This window comes from Carcharodon carcharias, chromosome 21 (assembly GCF_017639515.1).
Source record: "Carcharodon carcharias isolate sCarCar2 chromosome 21, sCarCar2.pri, whole genome shotgun sequence".
NCBI classification, from domain to species: domain Eukaryota; kingdom Metazoa; phylum Chordata; class Chondrichthyes; order Lamniformes; family Lamnidae; genus Carcharodon; species Carcharodon carcharias.
This window is the reverse complement of record NC_054487.1, coordinates 60,287,437-60,312,382: the sequence shown is the minus strand read 5'-3', so window position 1 is coordinate 60,312,382 and position 24,946 is coordinate 60,287,437. Positions and strand designations below refer to the sequence as shown.

At 47.1% G+C, this 24,946-nt stretch overlaps 1 protein-coding gene across 2 annotated transcripts in view; it reads right to left on the bottom strand.

Annotated features, from left to right (window-relative positions):
- Nucleotides 1-24,946, bottom strand: part of cped1 (cadherin-like and PC-esterase domain containing 1) — a 278,983-nt gene that overhangs the window by 154,675 nt on the left and 99,362 nt on the right. For both annotated transcript variants that reach the window (XM_041216372.1, XM_041216373.1), the window contains exon 8: nucleotides 8,149-8,221. In XM_041216372.1, the coding sequence (XP_041072306.1) occupies nucleotides 8,149-8,221 (73 nt within the window). The remainder of the gene's footprint in view (nucleotides 1-8,148; nucleotides 8,222-24,946) is intronic.

The following is a 24,946-nucleotide window of genomic DNA, read 5'->3' as shown; positions in this document are numbered from 1 at the left end:
GGCAGCCATCCTAAGGCTGCCATTGACTTCACAGATCAGCAAAGCATAAAGTCATCAGCGAATAGGGCAGGTGGGAGGGCAGGTCGGTGGGGTAGTCGGCCCTGAGGTTTTCCGACGAGTGCCTCGCTGCCCTTCTGGAGGAGGTAGCAGCACAACAGGATACTCTTGTCCCAAGGGATGAGAGGAGGAGGCCCCCCCACCTAACCAAACATGCCTGGGAGGAGGTGGCATCCAGGCCCAGCTCCCATGATGCGGTGAGGTGCACATGGGTGCAGTGCCGTAAGCAGTTTAACAACCCCCTGCAATTGGGAAGGGTGAGTACTGTGTTGGCATGGGTCACTAAGCATAGCAGTTAGTTGGCCCCCCCCCCCCCCCCCCCCCGCCCCATCCCCCCCCCCCGACCTCAGAGTTCTTACAGTGTGTGTGGCAAAGTCATGGAGGCAGCATCTGGGCAAGGGGGTCAGCCCTGGCTCCTTGGAGTGCGTGTTTTGAGGCTCCAGGAACATGAATCGGACGAGCCCTGCAAGGTTTTCCTCAGGTGGGGTTGGCCAGGCTGCAATGGCAATGAAGGTACAGGGCGGACTAATCAATGCTCCTCTCTCCTTTCAGGAGAAGACAGCACACAATAATGCAGAGAGGCTGCGGACTGGCACAGGGCCACCCCACCTTCTAACCTTGACCACATACGAGCAGGATGCACTGGAGCTGGAGAGGCACCATAAGCCTAGGTCAACCGGCCGCAGTGAGGTTGGGGTGCCTCAGGAGGGTAAGAGTGCCATGCACCAGGCCAGAATGTCTGTCATTGCAACCAGTCCACTGTTGACTGTATATTGATTTGAGTCTCCAACATGGAACTCCATTGAGAATGGGAAGACAAGGCCACCCTGATCCAGGTGCCAGATACGCGCATTAACAGTGTAACTACTTCAACTAACCACATGTCCTTGTTATTCCTTTCAGGCTCACCAGAACACCCTCAGTCTCAGGAGTTTGAAGGACCACCGCTCACCCCTGAGGACATGGATGATCTGAACGCACCAGCGTCACATCCTTTCAGCCAGGCAGGCACCAGTGCAGATATCAGCACCTCAGTGGGAATAAGATTGTCGGCGAATATTTTGGTGCACAGCGGTGAGAGCACCTCACACTCGCTTGAGGTGCAGGCAGAGACAGAGTGCCCAGGGCACCGGCAGTCGGAGGGCTGCAGGGGACCAGGCACATGCTCAGTCGGTGGCTGATGATGGGCCCCTGGAGTCGTCCCTGAGGCAGCAGATACTGGAAGTCCAGCAGGGCGTGCGGGAGGATCTGGTGGAGATACATGAGGGAGTGCATGTCATGGTCTCCGTGATGGAGGAGTCCTAGCGGAGCATGAGCAATGCAATGACTCTCATGGCCGAGCACAATGCCTCCTCTATGGAGAGAATGGTAACTCTCATGGAGAGGATCCTCCAGGAGATCAATCAGGATTCCCTGGGGTTGCGCTCGGACCTGCAAGTGCTCACAGCAGCAATGACCTCAGGTTGTCACTGTCAGTGTGGGTGATGGATTGGGCACCCATATCCCAGTTAGGTGACCATCAATCAACGGTGAGCAGGGAGGTCCAAAGCTGCTTGTCGTCTCTACCAGCTCCTCTCAGGGCACTCTGGATGATGGCAGCAGCTCCTCCGCCCTCTGCCAGTGACCGTGGCATCCAACGAGACTGCGGAGATTGGGGAGATGCCAGCCTTGGCACTGGCCACACCCTCCCAGTTGGGGCCAGCACAGAGGACACCCGCCAAGGTCATCAAGGCCAACAGGACAGCAGAATGAGCAGGCTGTCTCTAATGCTGGTGCCAGCGAGGGGGGAGCACCTAGACATAGCACCTGCAAACGAAAACTTAAAGCACCTTAGGCACATCATGGGCTTATCACTTTTCTTTTGCCCCACTTTTAAATTGTTTTTAAGTTGCTGTGATGTTGAACACCTTTTCATTTACTTTGATTTATGTATGCCAGGCTGCAAGGCAGGAAATGTGTTTGTTCTCAACAAGCCTCTGGCTGCTTCATTAGTTCTGCAGGTGCAGGGCAGCCCCATGATGTTATGAGTGACTTGTCTGTCATTGAGCTTAATTGAAATGGCACGTAGTTCATGTTGCTGACCAGGCATATGTTGCTCTCAGGTATCGAATGTGGAGCCTGCAGCCCTGGCAAGTGGTGCTGGTTCTTATTTGGTAGGCTAGCTGAAGGAGCAGCGGATCAAAGTCTCCCGGGTGTCCCTGCCACCTTGGAGGTTGCCCAGGTTGGCATCTATCCCCTTAGCGTTCTCCTGTGTGTGCTCGTACCCGGACTGACTATTGGACATCGTCTGCTGCCAGAGCAGCTGCATCAACATCTTCTTCCTCCATTGGGCCACCCTCTTTCCAGTGCCAGATTGTGGAGATCGCAGTCTGTGACCACTATTAGTGACACACAATCTGCAGGGTACTGGAGTGCGCCCCCTGAACGGTCCAGGCATCCAAAGTGAATGTTGAGAAGACGATGATTCTCTCTACCACATCCCTTTTGGAGGAGTGGCTCCTATTGTACCGCTGCTCAGCTTCAGTTCTTGGATGGCAGAGAGGTGTCATGAGCCACCTTTTAAGGGTATAGCCCTTGTCATCCAATAGCCATCCATCTGGCCGGGCTGGAGAACTGAAGAGCCTTGGCACCTGGGAGTGTCTCAAGATGTAAGTGTCATGGGGGCTGCCAGGGTACCTTGCACAGACTTGTAGAATCAGCATCCTGTGATCACGCATTATCTGCCCGTTCATGGAGTGGAAGCCCTTCCTGTTGACAAAGGCACCGAGCTCACCCACTGGCACCTTGATGGCTACATGTGTACAGTCTATTGCACCCTGGACGCGGGGGATCCCAGCAATCACGGCAAAGTCTCAGGCTCGCTCAGCCTGGCTGGCCTCGTCTGTGCGGTAATGAATGAAAGTCAATGGATTCCCGGACAGAGCGTCTGTCACCAGCTTGACACAACTGTGGACAGCTGATTGGGACAGTCCACACAGATCGCCCACCAATCCCTGGAAAGAGCTGGAGGCATAGAAGTTGAGGGCTACCGTGACCTTCAATGCCACTGGCATGTGGTGTCCTCCCACACAGTTAATGCTTAGCTCAGGGCCATGGAGGTTGCTGTTTCCCTTGAGAGGTGGCGTCTCCTTCGGCATTGCACCTCAGACATATTGAGGTAGCTGCATTGCTGCCTCTAAACCCTGGCAGCAGGATAGTGGCATCTTCTGAGGTTCCTTCCGTCTTGGACCTCCTGTTGGTTCTCCGTCTCTGTGCCTGTGCCTGCCCTCCCACAAGTGGCTCCCCTGGAGGCTGAATAGGGACACCTGGCCTCCTCTTCCTTCTGGCCTTCTCTTCTCCCTCAGAGGGAAGCTTCAATCCAATTAAGACACACCGACAGACTAAACCTCTATTTAAAAAAAAAATTTCCAATAACATTATATAACAATAACATTGAGAGCTTCATGACACACCCATTATCAAAGGGGAGTGTGAGCGCTGAAATCGGCAACCTGTCTGCCATATTTGAATAGATTATCAAGGGTCAATTGGGCTTGTTATCAAGCCAGTTGACCCCAATAATATACTGACCACACCATAAAATGTTTGGCCTGGACAGTTGGGCAGGAGTGGGCAGCCCAATGTTTTTTAAAAAATTACTAAGAGTGGGAAGTAGGTTTGGGGGGGCACTATCTTTGGGGGCTGACCTTTGTGGATTGGGGGTGCCCCCCCCCACCCTTAGATAGAGCCCCCCATTTTGTTCCTACCCACCTGGTGCATTAAATGCACCACCACCACCCCTCTGCCCTCTTCCCTACCATGCCCAAACCCTCCCTGTCCAAAACCCCACATTTTCCTATCTCTGGGATCCATCGAGCCCTATCCTTGTTCCCTGTTGCAGTCCTGGCAGTGCCCACGAATGTGCTCTTAGCGCTGTCAGGACTGATGGAGCTACCGGGCAATTGGGGGTGGGAAAGATCCGCACTGCCCCTATTTAGCCCGTCCACAGCGCATTATGGCTGTGGGTCTGCCCCACGCTGACTTTGCTTCTGGGCAAGCAAGCCGTCTGAGTCCCCGCACCCCCCCCCCTCTTCCCCCCACCCCCCCCAATCCCCATCCCCCTCCCGTCATATTCTGCTCAACATCTTTGTGCTGCTTTTTGAGTCTGGGCACTGAAATACATCTCAGCTCTCAGATCACTTATGTTTTGCTGACCTCTAGTGGATTTAGTTATTTTCTGCATCTTCCTCATTGTGTAATGAAAGCCAGAATCTTCCGCACATAGAAAATAATCAAGGGTCAGTGGTATTTCTGGATCTCGATCCTGATGGTGTCTGATGTCTGCACAGCATCACAATCTTAAAGGAGGCAGCCAGTTATGTGCGTTTTCTGCCTAATTAAGGATGGTGGGAGGAACAATGACACTGGAGGCCCAGTGAGACCGTCCACAGCACTGGACGGCCGGCAGCCCCATGGGAGAAATGGTGCTGGTCAGGAAGATGGGTTAGCATGAGGGCTCCTTAAAATAGAAGTGCTTTTGCATTGCTGTGAAATATCTTAAAAATAAGAAAACCCATAGCTGTTCGGAACATCAGTGTGGATCATAAGACCATAAGACGTATGAGCAGAAGTAGGCCATTCAGCCCATTGTGTCTGCTCTGCCAGTCAATGAGATTATGGCTGATCTGATAACCCTCAACTCCACTTTCCAGCCTTTTCCCCATTACCCTTGATTCCCTTACTGATTAAAAATCTGTCTATCTCAGCCTTGAATATACTTAACAACCCAGCCTCCACAGCCCTCTGCGGTAAAGAATTCTACAGATTCACTACCCTCTGAGAAAAGAAATTCCTTCTCATCTCCCTCTAAAGTGGGTGACCCCTTACTCTGAGATTATGCCCCTTTGTCCTAGGTGCTCCCACAAGGGGAAACAACCTCTCAGCATCTACTCTGTCAAGCCCTCTAAGAACCTTATATGTTTCAATAAGGTCGCCTCTCATTCTTCTAAACTCCAATGAGTACAGGCTCAACCCACTTAACCTCTGCTCATAAGAAAATCCCCCACACCTGGGGTCAACCTAGTGAACCTTCTCTGGACTGCCTCCAATGCCAGTATATCTTTCCTTAGATAAGGGGACCAAAACTGTTCATAGTATTCTAGGTGTGGTCTAACTAGTGCCTTGTATAGTTTTAGCAAGACTTTCCTATTTTTATACTGCCAATTTCCATTGCAGCTCAATTCCGGGAAACTCGCCCGAAGTGTGACAGCACAGGGAGCCATCCTGACTGGCTTTTTCAATACTTTCCCAGCCCTCCAAAGCCGCCTTCAAGGGTCCGGCAAGATTACAGACCTCAGGCTCAGGCCTGAGTTATACTGGTGATTGCACCTCACTGAAGGAGCTGTATTTTCATCTGGATGTGGAGGCAAGTTTCATTTGGATTTTTTTTGGAGGAAATCAGATTTTCCTCCACATTCCTGACCGCTCGTCATTTTCCTCAGGAATGACTAGTATGTAAAATGCACATCCACTCTGCTGAGATTGTGTTCCCCATTTTAAATGGAGGATGAAAATCAGATTTCCTCCTGCACACCATTTTTATCTGTTCATGCAGGTTTTTGGAATCCCACTAAAAAAGCATCAGGTTTGAGAGTTTGTGAAGAAAATGGAAAGCCTGCTGAGGAATCTGGAATACTCTTAAAGGGAAGTGTAAAATGGTTAAACACTGTTATGAGATCTAGACTTACCTCATCATCAGGGGGCTGGGAACTATATCTCCCAGCATTCCTCAGGGATTTCTGCACACGTACAGACCGGGAGTGGGCTCTGCATGCGCAGCACAGCATTTTGGAGTTCTCAGAGCGCCTCCGTGTGGAGAAAAAAAAAGAAACTGCGCAAAAACCCCAACCATGTGACCGGGAGCTGAGCGCCATTATCAAAAGAGGAGTCCCAGACACGGGATAGGGAGATGGGACAGGGAAAGGTCCAAGTTAAGAAGAAAGAGGAGCAGAGAAAGAGGTTCCAAGCAGAAAAAGGGCTGCTGTTGTCAGACCTTAAGTGGAGTGGACTCAGGAGAAGCCCTGGTGATTGAAGTTCTTTGAGGATGTAGCAAGCAGGGTGGATAAAGGAGAACCAGTTGATGTAATATATCTGGAGCTCCAACAGGCATTCGATAAGGTGCCACATAAAAGGTTGCTGCACAGCATAAGAGCTTATGGAGTTGGGGGGGTGATAATATTAACATGGATAGAGGATTGGCTAATAAGAAGAAACAAAGGGTCGGGAAAAACGGGTGATTTTCAGGTTGGCAAACTGTAACTAGTGGAGTGCCGCAGGGATCAGTGCTGGGGCCTCAGCTATTTATAATCTATATTATTTACTTTGATGAAGGACTAAATTTGTTGACGATACAAAGATAGGTAAGAAAGGAAGTTGTGAGGAGGATACAAAGGGATATAGATAGGGTAAGTGAACGGGCAATAATCTGGCCAGTGGAGTGTGAAGTTGTCCACTTTGGCAGGAAGAATAGAAAAGCAGAATATTATTTAAATGGAGAGAGACTGCAGAATGCTGAAATACAGAGGGATCTGGGTGTCCCTGTACATGAATCATAAAAAGTTAGCATGCCAGTACAGCAAGTAATTAGGAAGGCAATTGGAATGTTGGTCTTTAATTCAAGGAGGGGGAGAATATAAGTAGAGAAGTCTTGCAACAGCTTTATAGGGCATTGGTGACTTAAGGAGGGATATACTTGTTTTGGAAACAGTTCAGAGGAGGTTTAACGGGCTGATTCCTGGGATGGAAAGGTTGAACAGGTTGGGCCTATACTCATTTTACGTGATCTTATTAAAACATATAAGATTCAGAGGAGGCTGAACAGAGTAGATGCTGGGAGGATGTTTCCTCTCATGGGGAATCTGGAACTAGGGGGCATGGTTTAAGATAAGGTGGTCTCCCATTTGAAATGGAGATGAGGACAAATTTCTTCTGTCAGAGGATTGTTAGTCTTTGGAATTTGCTTCCACAGGAAGCAGTGGATGCTGGGTTATTGAGCATATTCAAGCCTGATTTAGACAGATTTTTGATCAAAAAGGGAGTTAAAGGTTATGGGAGACAGGCAGGAAAGTGGATTTACGGCCACAATCAGATCAGCCATGACCTTATCGTATGGCAGACTAGGCTCCATGGGCTGAATGATCTACACCTGCTCCTATTTCTTATGATATTATAAAAAGAATCTCACTGTACAACTTTAATTAGGTTGTGACATACATACACTCTCTAAATACTGGGCTGAATTTTCCATTCATCAGGTGGGCAGAGCTGACCCAATTGCGGGCTGCGCTGCCATTTTGCACGGGCGGGCCAGTTAAGGCCCACCCAGCATGATGTTGGCAGGGAAGAGCTATGCGCTCCCTGTGCGGGTGGGGGGGAGTCCCTAAAATTGAGAGTGCGCTCTTTCATGCATGCACACTCATCTCCCTGAGGCTAGGTGCTGCCTCAGGGAGATCGACTCTACTTTCAAATATGTTAAAAATAGAGAAAAAAAAAAATCTGTTACATGTCCCCTCATGTGACAATGTCACATGAGTTGGGACATGTTCATAATTTCCATAACAACTTTATTAACATTTTTCAAACCCTACATGAAACCTTATCCCGCCAATGGATGAGGTCTCATGTTTTTTCTAGTCACCGCCGGGGCTCCTGGCCTGCCCGCCAAACTTAAGGTTGGATGGGCAGGTCCACTAAGTACTTTAATTGATCTGTCAATGGCCTCAATTGGCCATTGACAGGTCGGCGGGCCCGCAGCTGATTTTGCTGCGCCCCCGCCTTCCTGAAAATTTAAATGGGGCAGGGTGACATCGGGAGTTCCGCTCGACGTCATCCCACATCATTTTACATGTCAGCAAGCGAGCCCTGACCCCACTCGCCAACGTTAAAATCTTGCCCACTGAGTTCTAACAACAATGAAATACAATAGAATCCCATTTCATGGAATACCTTTTAGGGTGGGGCACTTTCATGCACAGGAATACTTAATTCTATGTAACATTAACAAAAAAAATGTAGCAAGACTAACAATTTGCTATAATGCTGATATATTCTTACCTCAAAAATCACAGGATAGGCAGATGCACCAAAGCTAAGGTCAAAGGCCAGCAGCTGAAAACATGAACAACATCTGAAAAAGTTAAATTAACATCAGTACATTTAAGCAGCACTGCATAAAATACACAAAACGTGACTTCGCCAGAGTTCAAACAATATAGAAAAGTCATCATTTTATGTTTTAAACCAGCTTTGGACAATCAAAACATGAGTAAATATTTTCTTACACAGAGATTGCTTTTATTTTAGTAATAAAACACTATTACATCTTTAAGTAAAATATGTTCCTTTTTAATTTACAAACTAGTTATTGACACTGGTGAGGGGCGGTGCAGGGGGAACGCAATTTTCAAAGTGGGCACAGATGGAAAACTAACATTTGTGGATCAGTCGCTTGTTATATAAAACACTGAGGAAACATTGGAGAGGGTAAATAATGAACATCCAACTTAAAACTCTCAGTTCCCTGCCTGTGCCCAAACTGAAAAAGTCCTCACTATATGTCACCACACCAATGCTTTATAGATTTACACTAGTCAATTTCCTGTGGCATTGCTCATTAGAAGTCACACAATCTCTTACCTGATAAGGTGGGATTATATAGTATACTAAGGACTGTCTAGTTTCAAGCAAACTTGGAAAAGCAATAAGTTGTAATGACATAAAATTGTATGTTTTTTATATATTGATAAAGACATTGTAAAAAAATAAATAACATTCAAGATGAATAAATGTGGAATATTTAGATAGTGTAGTAAAATATATTCACTTTTGTAATGCAATTATCTCTGTGGCACCATAAATCCTGATCCAAGTTACTATTGCAAGTGTCAAAAGTGGTGCAAGTGGTAAAAAGCAGGCAGGACTAGCGAGCTACAACAGCAATAGACAGTGTGAATTAACTCCAAGAGTGAGTACAAGAAAGTACAGGACACTTGAGTTCCAAAAGTATTCCGATGAACAGCTGCAGCCAAAACATTTACTGCTTTTACAGAGGAAGCTCTAAGAAGTCATCTCAAGTTAGGGGTTAGAAAACAATACACTAGTAATAAGGAGAAGCACCATGGACAATAGCACCACCCTCAATCATATATGATATAAAGCTGGTAATAAATAGTTGCACTGTACTTGATATTTGTCCAGAGAATTCCTTCCTGATTGTATGTAATGAGATAGCAGGAAAAAATGGCTGTTAATAGGAGTTGAGGAAGGAATGTAGAGTTGCTTTCAGCAAGTTTATAGGTAGTGTGTGCGTTTGGAGAAGTGCCTTTGCGCATTGTGGCCTGCCAAAGGCTTGTGATCTCCAGTGTCATCCTTGGTGTATAAAGGCTTGAGAGCAGAAGCCATTTCATCCACCACTTGGAACATGGTTGTCAGGAATGTGAAGCAGAAATTGAGGGGCTTTGATAGCTGTTAGAGAGCCAGTAGCTTTAAGAAACAGCAAAGAAAAATTAAAACTTCAGGCTACAACTTTGTACAGGGCATTGACTACGGGGTGAGTCAGTATGGCTTTTGAATAGTCCAGTACCTGCTCCTATGGAGATGAAGGCATGTTTGAAAATAAATTGGAAATTCTTCCAGTCACAAAAACAAAACTATGGATCAATGGCTCAATCGTCAGCGATTTTTCATGGCCTGTCCAACCTTACGGTTGGCGGACAGGCCAATCGGCCAGGCGGCCTTTACATTTTTGACGAAACCTCATCCAAGGGTGGGATGAAATCTCCGTTAGGATATAAGATTTTTAAAAAATACCCGCGGGCAGCATTTTTATGAGATATGCTTTCAGGTGCTTGATTGTGCTGCATGGACATTTTTCGCAGCTTTATTTTATTATTTAGCACGTGCCCAATGAGGGAAAAATTCAGGCCATGGAATTGCCACGGACTTAACCAAGAAACCTGAACAAATAAGAGCAGCAGCTCTGTTATCAGTATTGGGTAAAGAGTGTTACAAGTTGTATTGCACTCTAGATCTCACTGAGGAGGAGAAAAGCCAGTCTTGTGTGAAATTTTGGAGATCTTAATGACCCACTTTGAGCCCTCTACTAATGTTACATATGAACACTATGGGCTGAATTTTGAAGTCGTCGGGCGGGCCCAGGAGCAGCCGGGAAATGGCTCGTTGCCCGCGATCGGCCCCCGGCCACGATTTCATGCTGGCTGGCCAATTAACGGCCAGTTAGCGTGAAACACACACTGGAAGGCTCAGCGCTGCCCGGGGTGGGGGCAGGAGGAGGGTGGGCACTGACATAAGTGTGGGCATGGAGGAGAGCGGAATGAAAGCTCCCTGAAGCCAGAGAGCTGCCTCGGGGAGCTGAAGAATTTAAAACCATCAAATAAAGATTTATAAATGCAGAAAAAAATGTCCACACATCAGAGTCACTCGCCTAAACATATACATTATAAAAATAAAAACAAAAAAATAAAAACAAAAAAAAAAAACTGCGGATGCTGGAAATCCAAAACAAAAACAGAATTACCTGGAAAAACTCAGCAGGTCTGGCAGCATCGGTGGAGAAGAAAAGAGTTGACATTTCGAGTCCTCGTGACCCTTCGACAGAACTTGAGGGAGTTCTGTCGAAGGGTCATGAGGACTCGAAACGTCAACTCTTTTCTTCTCCACCGATGCTGCCAGACCTGCTGAGTATTTCCAGGTACATTATAAAAATTCTGCCCAAACATTTAAAAAAAATGAATGTTGGAAATCTCGTCCTGCCCATGGATGAGGTTCCCTGAAAAATGCAAATGCTGCCTGGCTCATTTTGCCCGTCCGCCAACCGTAAGGTTGGACAGGCAGCGAAAAATCCCTGTTAATTAATACTTTAATGGCTTTAATAAGCCTCTTAACTGTCAGCAGGAGTGCTGCTGATTCTCACGTATGCCCACCAATTGAAATGTCGTGCGAGTCCGCAATGACATTGGGACATTCACCGAACGTCATCGCGCGCTATTTCACACCCGATCACATGGGATTTCAAACTCTGCCCTACGTGTGCAACACCAGAGCTTAGGAAGAGGAGGAGAATATTGATCAAAATGTGACTGCATTGAGATGCCTAGTGGGAAGGTGGAGGTTGGGGAGGTTAACGTGGATGGGGGTGGGGGTGGGATTTTCGGGAACGTGCACGTTCACATGGACATCCCCGAAAGAAAAGGGTTGTGGCCGGTAGGTCACGGAGGGGAGGTGGAAGATAATGTGGGGGGGGATCGACAGTGTTGGGTGAAAAGAAATGGGTGATTGGGGGAGGGGAAAGGACAGGGGAGCAAAAGAAAAACTGTATTACTGCCATGCTGCCTAAATCGAAAGTGAAATGAGAGTTGTGGTGGGCGAAATCAGGGTGCTGCACAGGAGTGCGATCAATGGGTGGGTGGAGATGCAGGTCAGCTCAGATGGACAACTGAAAGCGAACCCCAGCAGCCAGCATTGAAACTGCTCAGGACATTGAGATGAGTGTGATACAGGAAGGATCCGCGTGTGTGGAGAGTGTTTACACAAGGCTCCGAAAGGCCCTGCCACGGACATACATCTCTCTCCAGAATCATTCGTGGGCCAACTACGTACAGCTGAACTGCTAGTGGGTGGGGATGCAGTGGGAGGACTCACAAAGCCTGTCAATGAAGCTGAAAGACAACATTACACATTATTCAATGGAAGTGGATATATTTCCAGATTGTAAAGTGATAAAATGTGTTCACCGTGCAACCAACTGTGATCAGAATTTCTTAACCTTTGAAAGCCTTAGACTCCTGGTTGCTCCTCTGACTTGTGCACCAGGGGTGGAGACAGCCTGTGCAATAGTTGGCCATGTTGCCTCTGATGCCTTTGGCATGGGTCCTCTGGAGAGCCGAGGCCTTGGGGGCCCCGTCTTCTTTTGGCTGTCCTCCTATGGGCCAGCTGCTCCCTCTGCAGTGCTAGAGGACGAGGTTGAGAGACTCACAGGAAAAGGGGACTTGGAGGGAGAGGACAGCCTCTGAGATTCCTGAGTGGATGACCCAGGGGTGTCTAGCTGCTGCTCCTTCTTTATTTGGGTGCCCAGGGGCCCTGGCCTGACTCCTTAAGGGGAAGGAGCACCTGGAGGGACATCATGGTGCTCTGTTTCCCTCTCGCGTTGCCACTGCAGGAACTCACCCATGGCTCCTGTGATGAAGTGCAAGTCTACACACATCTCTGTGTTCTGCTGGACCAGGGTCTCCATGGCATCTGCCATCCCCCCATGGAGACATCTATCCCCGCGCATATGGGCACCACTTCATCAGAGAGCAAACGGACACACTCCTCTGACTCACGTGCCACTCTGTTGAGGGCTTCCAACAGCTCTGTGTGATGTTCCCCAGCCTTCTGCTGACTCTCCAGTATGAGTTGGAAGGCCAAATCCTGGGATTCGTCATCTGACTCAGACCTCACAGATGCCTGTTCCCCAGCAGCCCTTCAAGTGTCAGGGAATTCGGCTGAACTTCCTCCTCCTGGAGACGTGTCCGTATGGTGACCAGCAGATTGTGAACGAGCCTGCTCTAGATCTAGGTCCCACCGAGGTGTCTCTGTGCTGTTGGTGGGTGTGGATAAGTGATGTGATGGGTCTTCCAGGCTACTTATTTTCAGCTCTTCAAAGGAGGAGGTGTCCTCTTGGCTGGAGGTGAGGTCCTGGATGGAGCTGAGGGACTGGCTGACTGAGGGTGTCGGCTGCTTGGCAGAGCTCCCTGTGAACCAATGTACAGATAATTAGTGCATGGCAGCAGAGTCAAAAGCAGGGGAGAGAGCACTCACAGTTGCATTGAGAAAGGAATAATATGGTGCAGGATTCTCAATAGGGTTTTTACTGCTGACCTCACCATTACCACAGGCAGAGTCCACATTCCTCACCAGTCAGCACGATGGCACGCTCCTCAAAGTGAATGAGGGGCCTAATGTGGACCATTCCACCCCCAGTCTGGGACTTCTCCATGCTGATGTGAGCCAGCTTCTCCTGCATGAAAACAGATGGAGAGGGTGTGAGCAAGACGTATGGCACTGCGTGGAATGCCTGTGTGGTGGATGGAGACATAGATGGGATGAGGCCACGAGGTCCAGACGATATAAGCCTGATGGAAATGAGAGGGCGCTTTTGAGAGTTAGTGATGTTGTCCCTTGAGGTATGAAATCCCTGTGGATGTGTGATGGGTTTGTGAGTTTGTGAGCTGAGAGCGATGAGAGGAGTGACTTACCCTGGCAGAACAGATGAGACCATTCATCCTGTAGCGGCACTGGGTGGCTGTCCTCTTTTGCAGGTCATTGGCGCTGACCACCACTGCCACCGCCTCCCATGCTGGATTGGTGACGCTGCTGCTGCCCTGCAGCCAGAGTAGGGGTAGAGGACATCACAGCATCCAAAAGGCATTCAAGCCACACGTCATTAAACCTGGGGCCACAGACTTTTTGCCTTTCAGGGTCATGTCTTCCATGCAGCAGTCATGGGCTGGAAGCACTGGGAGGTGTGCGTGCAGTTGAACTTTAAATGTGGCGCCCTGTGTGAAGAGGCAGTGAGGTGATGGCGTGATGGGCAAACAAGAGCCCGGGAATGCATAATTAATACAGTGGAATTGGGACAATACGGTGTGAGAAGCCACCATTGCAGCCGGCTGGTAAAACTTTGTTTTTCCTGCCCACTACCACACCTAGTGCAATCTGAGATGATTCCATCCCATGTTCTGGACACCATTTGGGATGTACAGATGGTTGTGCATGCCATTTGGCATTTCTACTGTTCCAGAAGAGTATCAACGCAGACGGCATGAGATAGTTAATGATCTTCCAGGAGTGGAAGCGATCGTGGATGATCTGATAGTCTGTGGTTGTGGAGGCATGATAGAAGAAGTCATCACGGACCATGATCAGAATATAGTGAGACTGCTACAGAGAGCTCGTCAGATGAACCTGAAGCTGAATAAGAAGAAACTGCTGCTGAAGGTGACTGAAGTCACGTACATGGGTCATGTATTGACAGTGAAAGGAGGTCACCCTGATCTTGTTAAGTTGTGAGCTGTAGCAGAGATGCAGCAACCAACAGATGAAATGGCAGTGCAACAATTTGTTGGATTTGTGCACTATCAAGCAAAGTCCTTGCCCAATTTGTCATTGGAGTGTCAGCCTCTATGCAAGCTCACTGCAAAGGATGCTCAATAGTATTGAGACACGGAACAAGCAGCTTTCACTTGTACCAAACAACTAGCGATGACAATACCAATGCTGAGGCACTACAATGTTAACAATGAGGTCACCCTGAAGTGTGATGCCAGCGAGACAGGATTTGGTGCAACCCTAATGCAGCAAGGACAAACAGCTGCATTTGCGTTTAGTGTTAATGCAAATTGAATGGCGCTATGCGCAAATTGAGAAAGCATGCCTAGCTATTGAATTTGCTTGTGAGCATTTTAATCAGTGCCTGTTTGGGAGAGACAAGGTGAGACAAGAGAGACAGTCTGACTACAAGTCACTTCAAAGCATCTTTCTCAAACTGCTTCAACTGCACCAAAGCATCTGCAAAGGACATGACTTCTTTTGCGGAGAAATCCTTTGGAAGTGAAGTAAAGCAAGGCAAGCAGACATACATCACTGACATGCTGTCAAGAGTTGCACTCCCTTTGAGAAAAGTTGCTGATCCTAGTACAGAGTGTGAAATCATCCGGGTTCAATGAAAAGCAACAGCACGACCTGCCCTGGAAGTCATCAATGCAGCAGAGACATTGGGTGGAATCTTCCAGTCCTACCAGCAGCAGGCTGCTTGGAGAGCAGGGGGGCTTAATTTGGCTTGAGGCCAAAAATCAGTTTCCCCTCAGTAGGATGAGCTTTAGGAATTAAATTCTAAGGACTTTAAAGGTGGGTCAAACTTCCCGACAAACAATGTCAGGAAGCCCTATTGCATGCATTAGGATGTCATGCATGCTCATTAAGAGGCCACCTCACTGGAATTGAGTTCCCCGTCAGCGAGAAATTAGAACATTCACTTTTACGACTGCACATAACTGGCGTGCACCTGGCGAGGTAGACTTCTTCCTTCGTTAACAGTGGTCTATTGCCGCATTGTCCTCTTTTGGGAGGGTCTGTAAGTGCCAGGCTATATTTGAGACTGGGTGATGGCAGTGCAAGTTGTGTGGAGGATGCCCAAAGAAGGGTTAGTGGGAAAGAGTGGGACAGTGGCCAGGTAAAATTGGAAGGGATAATGAGGCTGTCCGGGTACCCCTTAAATATGGCACCTGGACCTTTGACCCCATGAGGTAACGGCGACTTCCTGCCTGCTCCAGCTGCGAGAATCGGCCAACTCCTCGCAGCTGCATATATAATGAGCTGAGCAGCACAAAATTGTGCCTGGTCAGCTAGCCCGTCATCTCAGAGGAAATCACTCTGACTTCCGCACCCACCACCACCTAACTTAGACTCCAAAACAGAAGATTCTGACCATTGAACCTGACAGACAAGCGTCTTGTTCAGATCAAAAAAACTGCACGACAAGATGCAATTCTCCATGTGCTACAGGAAGTAGTGATGAAAAGATGACCTGAAACCATCAAAGGCACACCTGTTGCTAAAAGAGATATGAGAGTATTGGGCATACTGAGACAAGTGATTTCCCAACATGACATTTTGTACAAAGGAACTAGAGTCATCAGCCCTAAGGAGATCAGGAAAAAGATGCTAAAAAACATCCTTGCAAGCCATCAAGGAATCGAGTCTAGTCTGAGGAAGGCAAGATAATTGCTCTACTGGCCAAACATGAGCAATGAGATCAAGGACCATATCAATCAGTGCAGTGCTGGTAAAGAACATCAAGCTAAAGAGCTGCTTATGACATCCCAGACAGACCATGGATGAAGTTTGAAATATATGTCTTTACTCTCTTCGGAACTGACTATCATGTCACTGTCAACTACTATTCAGACGACTGAAAATTAGACAAGCTGACATCAAAGGCCACCAGTGAGGTTGTGGAATGTCTGAAAGCATGCTTCAGTTGTTATGGCATTCCTGACACTGTGATGAGTAACAATGGTCCTCAGTTCATGAGCGACGAAATCAGGCATTTTGTAAATGATTGGAAAATTCAGCACTACACATCATCTCCACACTATCTCCAGTCAAATGGAAAGGCTGAGGCAGCAGTGAAAATTGCCAAAGGGATCATCAAAAAATTGAGTAGATCCAGCACAGATGTGTACAAGGCAATCCTAGAGTGGAGAAACACACCTGCTGAATGCATGGAAAGCAGTCCAGTTCAGCGTCTAATGACATGTTGCACCCAGACTACTCTTCCAATAGCTAGATATCTACTGAAGTCAGAAGTAGTAACAGGAAGTGAGTGACAAAATCAAAGTGGAATGACAGAAAGCCAAATTTCACTCTGATAAAGCTGCCAAATCATTGCCAGAGCCGAAGTTGGGGAGCCGGTCATAGTGAAAACATTCAACACTCTCAACAAAAGTCAACCCACTTGGCAACTTGGAACTGTGTAGAGAAGTTGTCACCTCGATTGTACATGGTGAAAATGAACGACCAGATGTATCATAACCGCAAAAATACTGAGGAAGCTGCTCCTTCACTGCAGAGAGCTGATGAGGAAGATGTGAGTTCACCAACCACACAAGAAGCTGAATGACCATCAGTCCCAGTGGTCAACCATTCCCCAACAAAGGTAATGGATCAGCAGCAACAATTATCACAACAGCAACACTCGCCATGGCAGCAAAATTCCCTGGAGAAGCAACATCACTCCAGGAACGTACAGACACCAGGCAAACAGCCTATAACAATCCCCATGCGTACCATTAAAAGACCTGAATGCTTTAAAGGTTGTGTACAATGAGTGTGTAGGGACAGAAGAAAGTGAGACAGACTAGAATGACTAGACTTCTGTACATGTGTGATGATTTTCATTTTAGACCATGTATGTGCCTGACTTGCAACTGCAAATTATAGTGTATGCAGGTTGTTTTCCATTTTCATGAAAAGGAGGGTGTTTGGAGAAGTGCCTTGTGCAATGTGGCTTGCTAATGGCTTGTCATAGTCATATGATCTCTGTCATCCTTGGTGTATAAAGGCTTAAGAGCTGAAGCCATTTCATCCACCACTTGGAACAATGTGGGCATCAAAGTTGCTTCTAGGAGCCGTGACTGAATGAATGGCTGGTGTATCAATCTTTCCAGTTAACTGGTATTTTAACAACTACATCTTTTATTTCCATGGGATGATCCCCATAGAGACCATTAACTCTTAAAAAGAAATTTGAACTTCCAGTTAATCACTGATAGGATGGCACAATAAGATTTTATGCTTTAATATTTTTCATGTAACAAGAAAACTAGGAGCAACATTGATGTAACCTAATATTATTTGTGTAGGCAACTTATACTTTAAACTACCATCCAGAACTTTCCCTTTCAGTTTTCACATAACCAAAAATTCTACTTCAGAATTATACTTTGCAAGCTCCCTACTGTAGACATTCAATTCTGCCAGAAGCAGTCCAAAGTGATTCTTAGTTTCTGATGGTTTACTTCCATTTTCTTCCTTTCCCAGCCTGGTAACCTTTAATCCCAGAACTATATTTCACTGTGAGGGTTTTCCCTGGACTTTCTCCCTTTAGCTCAAGCTAGGGAAATCTTGTAGTCCATTTTAAATCCTTACGAATTTGGTCTTTTGGATACAGACACAAGTTCTCACCCACATTCCTGTGGTTTCCAGAAGTTAAGGACAGTTTTAGGACATTGGGACAATGAATGATTACAGTTTCATTGTCATTACCACCACAAAATCAAATTTGAGTGTGATGCAGCAAAGTCCAAAGCTAAGGTCTTCAATTTAAACAAAGCAATATGCAAAGGAATGAAAGGCAATTTGGCTGAGGAAGGTTGGGAAACTGTAGGCCAGTCAGCCTAAAATTTGTTATTGGGAAAATGCTAGAGTCCATTATTAAGGAAGAAATAGCAGGACATTTAGAAAAGCTTAATGCAGTCAAACATGGGGCAGAATTTTCTTGTTGGCGTGCGGGGGCAGGCCCTGCAAACACGCGTGTAAGATAACGCACGGTGATGTCGGGCGAGCAAGCCGACGTTACTGCGCACCATCGCGATATTTCATTGGGTGGGCACGCGATGCTGTCCGATGCGTGCCCGCCATTAGTTAACGGACCACTTAAGGCCCTTGAGGCACCAATCGACCGCGATTTTTCAGCACCCGTGCAATCTTTGGGTCAGCGCATTCGGGGGAAGGCCAGGAGTGCACATTCAGCCTCCAGGGGAGCCACCTTTGGGAGGTCAGGCGCAGGCACAAGGGACACAGGGCCAAGAGGTAGTCCAAGGCAGAAGGCGCCGCAGAAGATGCCATTATCCTGCTACCAGGGTGTACGAGTGGCAAAGCAGCTACCTCAATGTGTCTGAGGTGCAGTGCCAAAGGAGGCTCCGTCTCTCAAGGGCGACAGTCAACTATATCTGTCAGATGATTGGGCCTGAGATCTCCGCGAACCGTGTGGGTAGACACCACATGCCAGTGGCTCTAAGGGTCACAGCTGCCCTCAAATTCTATGCCTCTGGCTCCTTCCAGGGGTCAGTGGGTGATCTTTATGGTGTGTCCCAATCAGCTGTCCACACTTGTGTCAAGCAGGTTACAGACACTCTGTTCAGGTATGCATTGACCTTCATCTTCTACCATTGGGACCAGGCAAGTCAGACACAGTGAGCCAGAGGCTTCGCAGCCATTGCTGGCTTCCCCGTGTCCAGGGTGCATAGACTGCATACATGTGGCCATCACGGCGCCAGCAGGTGAGCCCAGTGCCTTCATCAACAGGAAGGGCTTCCACTCCATGAACGTACAGATAGTGTGTGATCACAGGATGCTGGTTCTTCAAGTCTGTGAAAGGTACCCAGGCAGCTCCCATGATGCCTACATCCTCAGACACTCCCAGGTGCCGGGGCTCTTCAGTGCTCCGGCCCGGCTGGATGGATTGCTGCTGGGTGACAAGGGCTATCCACTCAAAAGGTGGCTCATGATGCCTCTCCGCTATCCAAGAACAAAAGCTGAGTAGCGGTACAATAGGAGCCATGCCTCCACAAGGGCTGCGGTGGAGGGAGCCATTAGTCTTCTCAAGATGCAATTCTGATGCCTGGACCAATCCGGGGACGCACTCCAGTAGCCCCCAGATCGTCTGTCGCTGACAGTGGTTGCATGTTGTGCTCTCCACAATCTTGCGCTGGAAAGGAGGAACGCTGTGGACGATGAAGACATAGACATATTGGCTGCGGCTGCACACGATGAGTCCAGCAGTGAGTCCGAGGATGAGAACACACAGGGAAATGCTGAAGGGTTAGACGCTGACCTGGGCATACGCCAGGGAGCTAGGGACACCCAGGAAGCCTTAATCCAATGAACCTTCAGCTAGCGCACCACATATGGACCTCCAGGACACGCCTGGGCCGTATGCTCCATATTTGAAAATTAAGTGCAAAATCTGCCTGGTTAGGAGCATTAACTAAGGTCCTTGTTAATAAAACTGAATGTCCCACAAAGCATTCATTACATTATTGGAAACCATCCACCTGCAGAACAAAAGCGGCAACCTCAGCCATGGTGACATGTTTGAATTTAATATTGCAACCAAAGAATGAAACAAAATGAAAAAGGTTTTAAAATTCACACCAACTCATAAAAACCTCATTGAGGGCCAACACAAAAGCACCACTGATAAATCCGTGGTGTGCCTAAGGTATGTTATGTTTATGTTTTCGGGTGCTGCATCTTGGTGCTGACCCCTCGCTGGGAGTGGCATCTGAGACAGCCTGCTCACTCTGCTGTCCTGTTGGCCTCAATGACCTTGGTGATGGTCCTCTGGCCCATGGAGCCGGTGCTGGCCTCGCCTGGGAGGGAGCTGCCAGTTCCACAACTGGCATCTCCCATGTGGTCACAGACTCATTAGATGCAACGGTCACTGGCAGAGGGGCAGAGGATCTGCTGCTCTCATCTGGAGTGCCCAAAGAGGTGCCTGCAGAGATGATAGGCAGCTGCTGCGCTGACGTGAGGTCGCTTCGGACCTCCCTGCTCACTGTGGATGGATGGGCACTGAGCTGGGAAACTTGATACCCAGACCATCTCCCACACTGGCATTGACCAGCTGAGGTCAATGCCGATGAGAGGGTTTGCTGGTCAGAGTGCATCCCCAGGAAACCCTGATGGGTCTCCTGGAGGAGCATCTCCATGAGAGTCGCCACTCTCTTCATGGAGGGTGCATAGCGCTCGGACATGATCCACGTATGGCGATGGTCCGCGTATACTCCTCCACCATGGACACCAAGCCAAGCATAGCCTCTTGTATCTCCACCAGATGCTACCACACGCCCGGCTACATTTTCTGCAGCTGCTGCATCGCGGACAACTCCAGAGGCACATCATCAGGCACCAACTGAGCATGTACCTGGTTCCCTGCAGTCCTCAATGCAGTCACTGCACTCAGACTTGAGGGAGGTGGCACCCAGGGGGAAAGCCTACCTGCTGGGTTAAGTGACCAATGCCAACAGGGTACTCACCCTTCCTGAACACAACATTGCGACACCAGACCCAGGTGTGCCGCACCACATTGTGGGAGCTTACCACCTCTGCCACCTCCTCCCAGGCATATTTGGTCATGTGGAGGGGCCTCCTCCTCCTGTCCTGGGGTACCAGGACCTCCCACTGTGCTGCCACCTCCTCGAGGAGGGCAGCAAGGCAATCATCGGAAAAACAAAGGGCACAGTGGCCCCCTGCCCTACCCTCCTGCCTGGCCTGCTCCCCAGCAGCATGGGAAGCCCTTCCACTGGCCATGATCCACAGCCTTGGAAAGTCTGCAGCAACTTTTTAAAACAGGCTGCCGAGTCACCATTGGACCCAGTGGTCACTGAAGTCCCGCCGCCGCCCACCCACTCCCGCTGTCCTCTGGAGCTGCGACTCATGCTGGGCGGGCCTTAATTGGCCCACTTGCATAAAATGGCGTCCACCCGGACCTGCTCCTGCTCTGCACCCCCGCCAGCCAGAAAATTCAGCCCATGGTTTTGTGAAAGAGGTATCATGTTTGACAAATTTGCTAGAGTTCTTTGAGGATATAACAAGCAGAGTTGATAAAGGGGAACCGGTAGGTGTAGTTTATTTGGATTTCCAGAAGGCATTCAATAAGGTACCCTATAAAAGATTATTGCACAAGATAGGAGCTCACAGTATTGGGGATAATGTATTTGCATGGATTCAGGATTGGTTAACATACAGAAGACAGAGAGTCAGGCTTATTGGGTCTTTTCCAGGTTGGAAAGACGTAACTAGTGGAATGCCACAAGGATCAGTCCTAGGGTCTCAATTATTTACTATCTATATTAATGACTTGAAGGAGGGGGCAGAGTGCAATGTTTCCAAATTTGCTGACAATACAAAAATTGGTGATGAGGACATAAGGAATCTGCAAGGGGATATAGATAGGCTGAGTCAGTGGGCAGAAATTTGGCAGATGGAGTTTAATATAGGAAAGTGTGAGGTCATGCACTTTGGTAGAAAGAATCAAAAGGCAGACTATTATTTAAATGGAGAGAGACTCCAAAAAAGTGCAGCACAAGGGGATCTGGGTGCTCTTGTGCATGAAACACAAAAAGTTAGCATGCAGGTGCAGCAAGTAATTAAGAAGGCAAATGGAATTTTGGATGCATTGCTAGGGGGTTGGAGTTTAAAAATAGGGAAATCTTGTTACAACTGTACAGGGTGTTAGTGAGGCTGCACCTGGAGTACTGTGTACAGTTTTGGTCCCCGTATTTAAGAAAGGATATACTGGCATTGGAGGTAGTTCAAAAGAGACTCACTAGGCAGATTCCTGGGATAAAGCGGTTTTCTTATCAAGAACGGCTAAACAGGTTAGACCTTTATTCATTAGAGTTTAGAAGAATGAGGGGTGACCTTATTGAAACGTACAAGATTCTGAAGGGGCTTCACAGGGTAGATGTTGAGATGTTTCCACTAGTAGGGGAGTCTCAAACTAGGGGACATAGTTACAGAAGAAGGGGACACTCATTTAAAACTGAGGTGTGAAGGAATTTTTTCTCTCAGACGGTAATGAATGTCTGGAATTCTCTACCCCAGAGAGTTGTGGAGGCTAGATCACTGAAAGTATTTAAAGAGGACGTAGATAGATTTTTGAAACATCAGGGAGTTGAGGGCTATGAGGAGCTGGCATGAAAGAGTTGAGGCCTGGGGCAGATCAGCCATGGTTTTATTGAATGGCAGGGCAGGCTTGAGAGGCTGAATGGCCTATTTGTGCTCCTATTTCTTATGTTCTAAATTAAAACATACAACAGTAGATAAAGCAATGGCAAATATTTAAAGAAATAGTTCATAATTCTCAACGAATACACATTCCCTTGAGGATTAAAAGCACTACTGTAAAAGCAGTACAGTCAAGGCTCATGAGAGAAGCTAAGGATAGTGTTAAAATAATAATGTTGCCAAAAAGAATAGTGAGCCTGAAGATTGGGAGGACATTAAAAATCAGCAAAGGATGACCAAGAAAGAAAGAATAGAACTTGACAATGATTTTGCAAGAAATATAATAATATTGCATGAGCTTTTATAAATATGTAAAAAGGGAGACATTAATAAAGTAAATGTGGGTCCATTAGAGGCAGAGACAGGAGAAAATATATTGGGGAATAAAGAAATGGCACAGACTCCAAACAACTTTTTATGTTTTCACAGCAGAAGACACAAAGAGCATATCAGAAATTATGTGGGACCAAAGATCTATTGAGAGTGCAGAATTTAAAGTAATTAAAGAATAATCACCAATGAAATTAATGGGAATAAAAGTCAATAAAGCCCCTGGACTTGGTGGTCTACACCCTAGTGTTTTAAATGAGGTGCCTGCAAAGATAGTGGATGCATTGATTTGGATCTTCCAGAATTCCTGAGATCCTAGAACAGCCCCTGTGAATTGGAAGACAGCAAATATAACCCTACTATTCAAGAAAGGAAGGAGCGAGAAATCAGGTAACTGTAGTTAACATAACATTGATAGCAGGGAAAATGCTAGAATCAATTATTAAGGATGTGCTAACAGAGTATTTGGAAAATCATAATATGATTAAGCAGAAATAACATGGTTTTATGAAAGGGAAATCTGCTCAAAAATCTGAAGTTTTTTTGCTATCCTTTACAATATATCAAAATATAAAAATAGTTTTTGCACTACCTTTCAACATACACTGAACCATGAAATTGGATGGTCTCTTAGGTAGTGAACAACTGGCACGGATCCAAACTAATTTAGCACACTCCCTCTGCTGGTGTGTTAATGTCAATGCCACATTTCTTCAGATTGGATTTCAAACTATCTTGGCATCTCTTTCCCTGGCCAGCAACATTCCTTTGGCGGAAGCTCAGTTCTGAATAAAGTAGCTACTAAATGCAACAGGGCTCTGTATATTTTTTTTTTTGCAGTGCAGGGCAATCGACGAGCAATTAACTCAGCTCAGATGGTTTGCTGTACGGTATTGAGGTGACACACCTTCTTCTGATGCTTTCTCACCTTCTCCCTTCTTCTTCTCCTTAGATAACTGCTGCCACTCTGCCTCCTCCAAATGGGGTCCTTGTGTACGGGTGAAACTGTGTAACATACAGCACAACGTGGGAGGCTCTAGGGCCTATTATCCAGACATATTGAGATCCCTGAATCTCTGCTTCAGCAGCACTATAGTGGGCTCAATAATCATCCTGATGGTCCCATGGCTTTGATTATACCTGTGATGCTCAGGCATTGTGGAGTTGCAGAGGGGGTGTCACAAGCTACATGTTGTCATGTAAACCCAATGGCTGCAACGAATTACTTACAGGCATATTGACCTTTTTAAGTAAGACTTGTGTGTTTTTAAAGAAATGCAAGCAAGGACATTGAGCAAAAGATGGCTGATAATATAAAGTGACCGCTTTCTGGAAAATTCCTATGTGGATTATACTGACAAACCTGTCCTGAGAGGATATGGAATGTCACACTGAGAAGGTGTCATGGCCTTCTTCAGGCAGAAACACTTGAAAGAGAGATAGGAAAGATGCAAAAGACAGATTTGCACATCTCAACAGTCACCCAAAAATCAAATCAATCTCCTGTTGATTTATATCTCAGAGTGTGTAAGTAGTTCTGAGATGGATGCAAGGTGACTATTTCCCCTCATGGAATACACAGGAAAAATGGGTTAAAAAGCTAGCTGCAGAGCAATGTGTGCTGGTGTGCTGTGAGCATGACAGCACAAAAAGACCAACTAGTCACCCCTGCAGTTGCAGGCGAAGTCTCTCTCTCTCTCTCTCTCTGTGTTGCTAGAGGCAAGATTCAGCAAAAGCCACAATGACAAAGGAAACAGGGCAGCCTCTTCAGCTACCCTGCAGAACCAAGTATCTCCAAAACTAACCACAAAACTGCCAAAGTCAGCTCTATCAGAATTACCCAACTTAATGGCCGCAATGTACTGCCATCTACACCTCATGGACAAGCCAAAGACTGATTTGTATATTTTTAAAAACTTTTATTTGTGCTATTAGTTTCTCATTTCTGATCTGTGTATGTGTTGCACTTTTATTATTTTTCTTGAGTTTTAGTACCTAATAAACTTACTCCTTTGACTCAAGAAAGCCTGGTTACATTGGCTCTTTCTAAAAAATAAACACATTTGGACTGAGAACAGGTATTCACGTGGGGAAGGGATCCCTTTTAAATTAACCCTGTTGCGACCAACTGAGAGGGTTTAGTAAAGAAGGGGAACCAACTGATCCC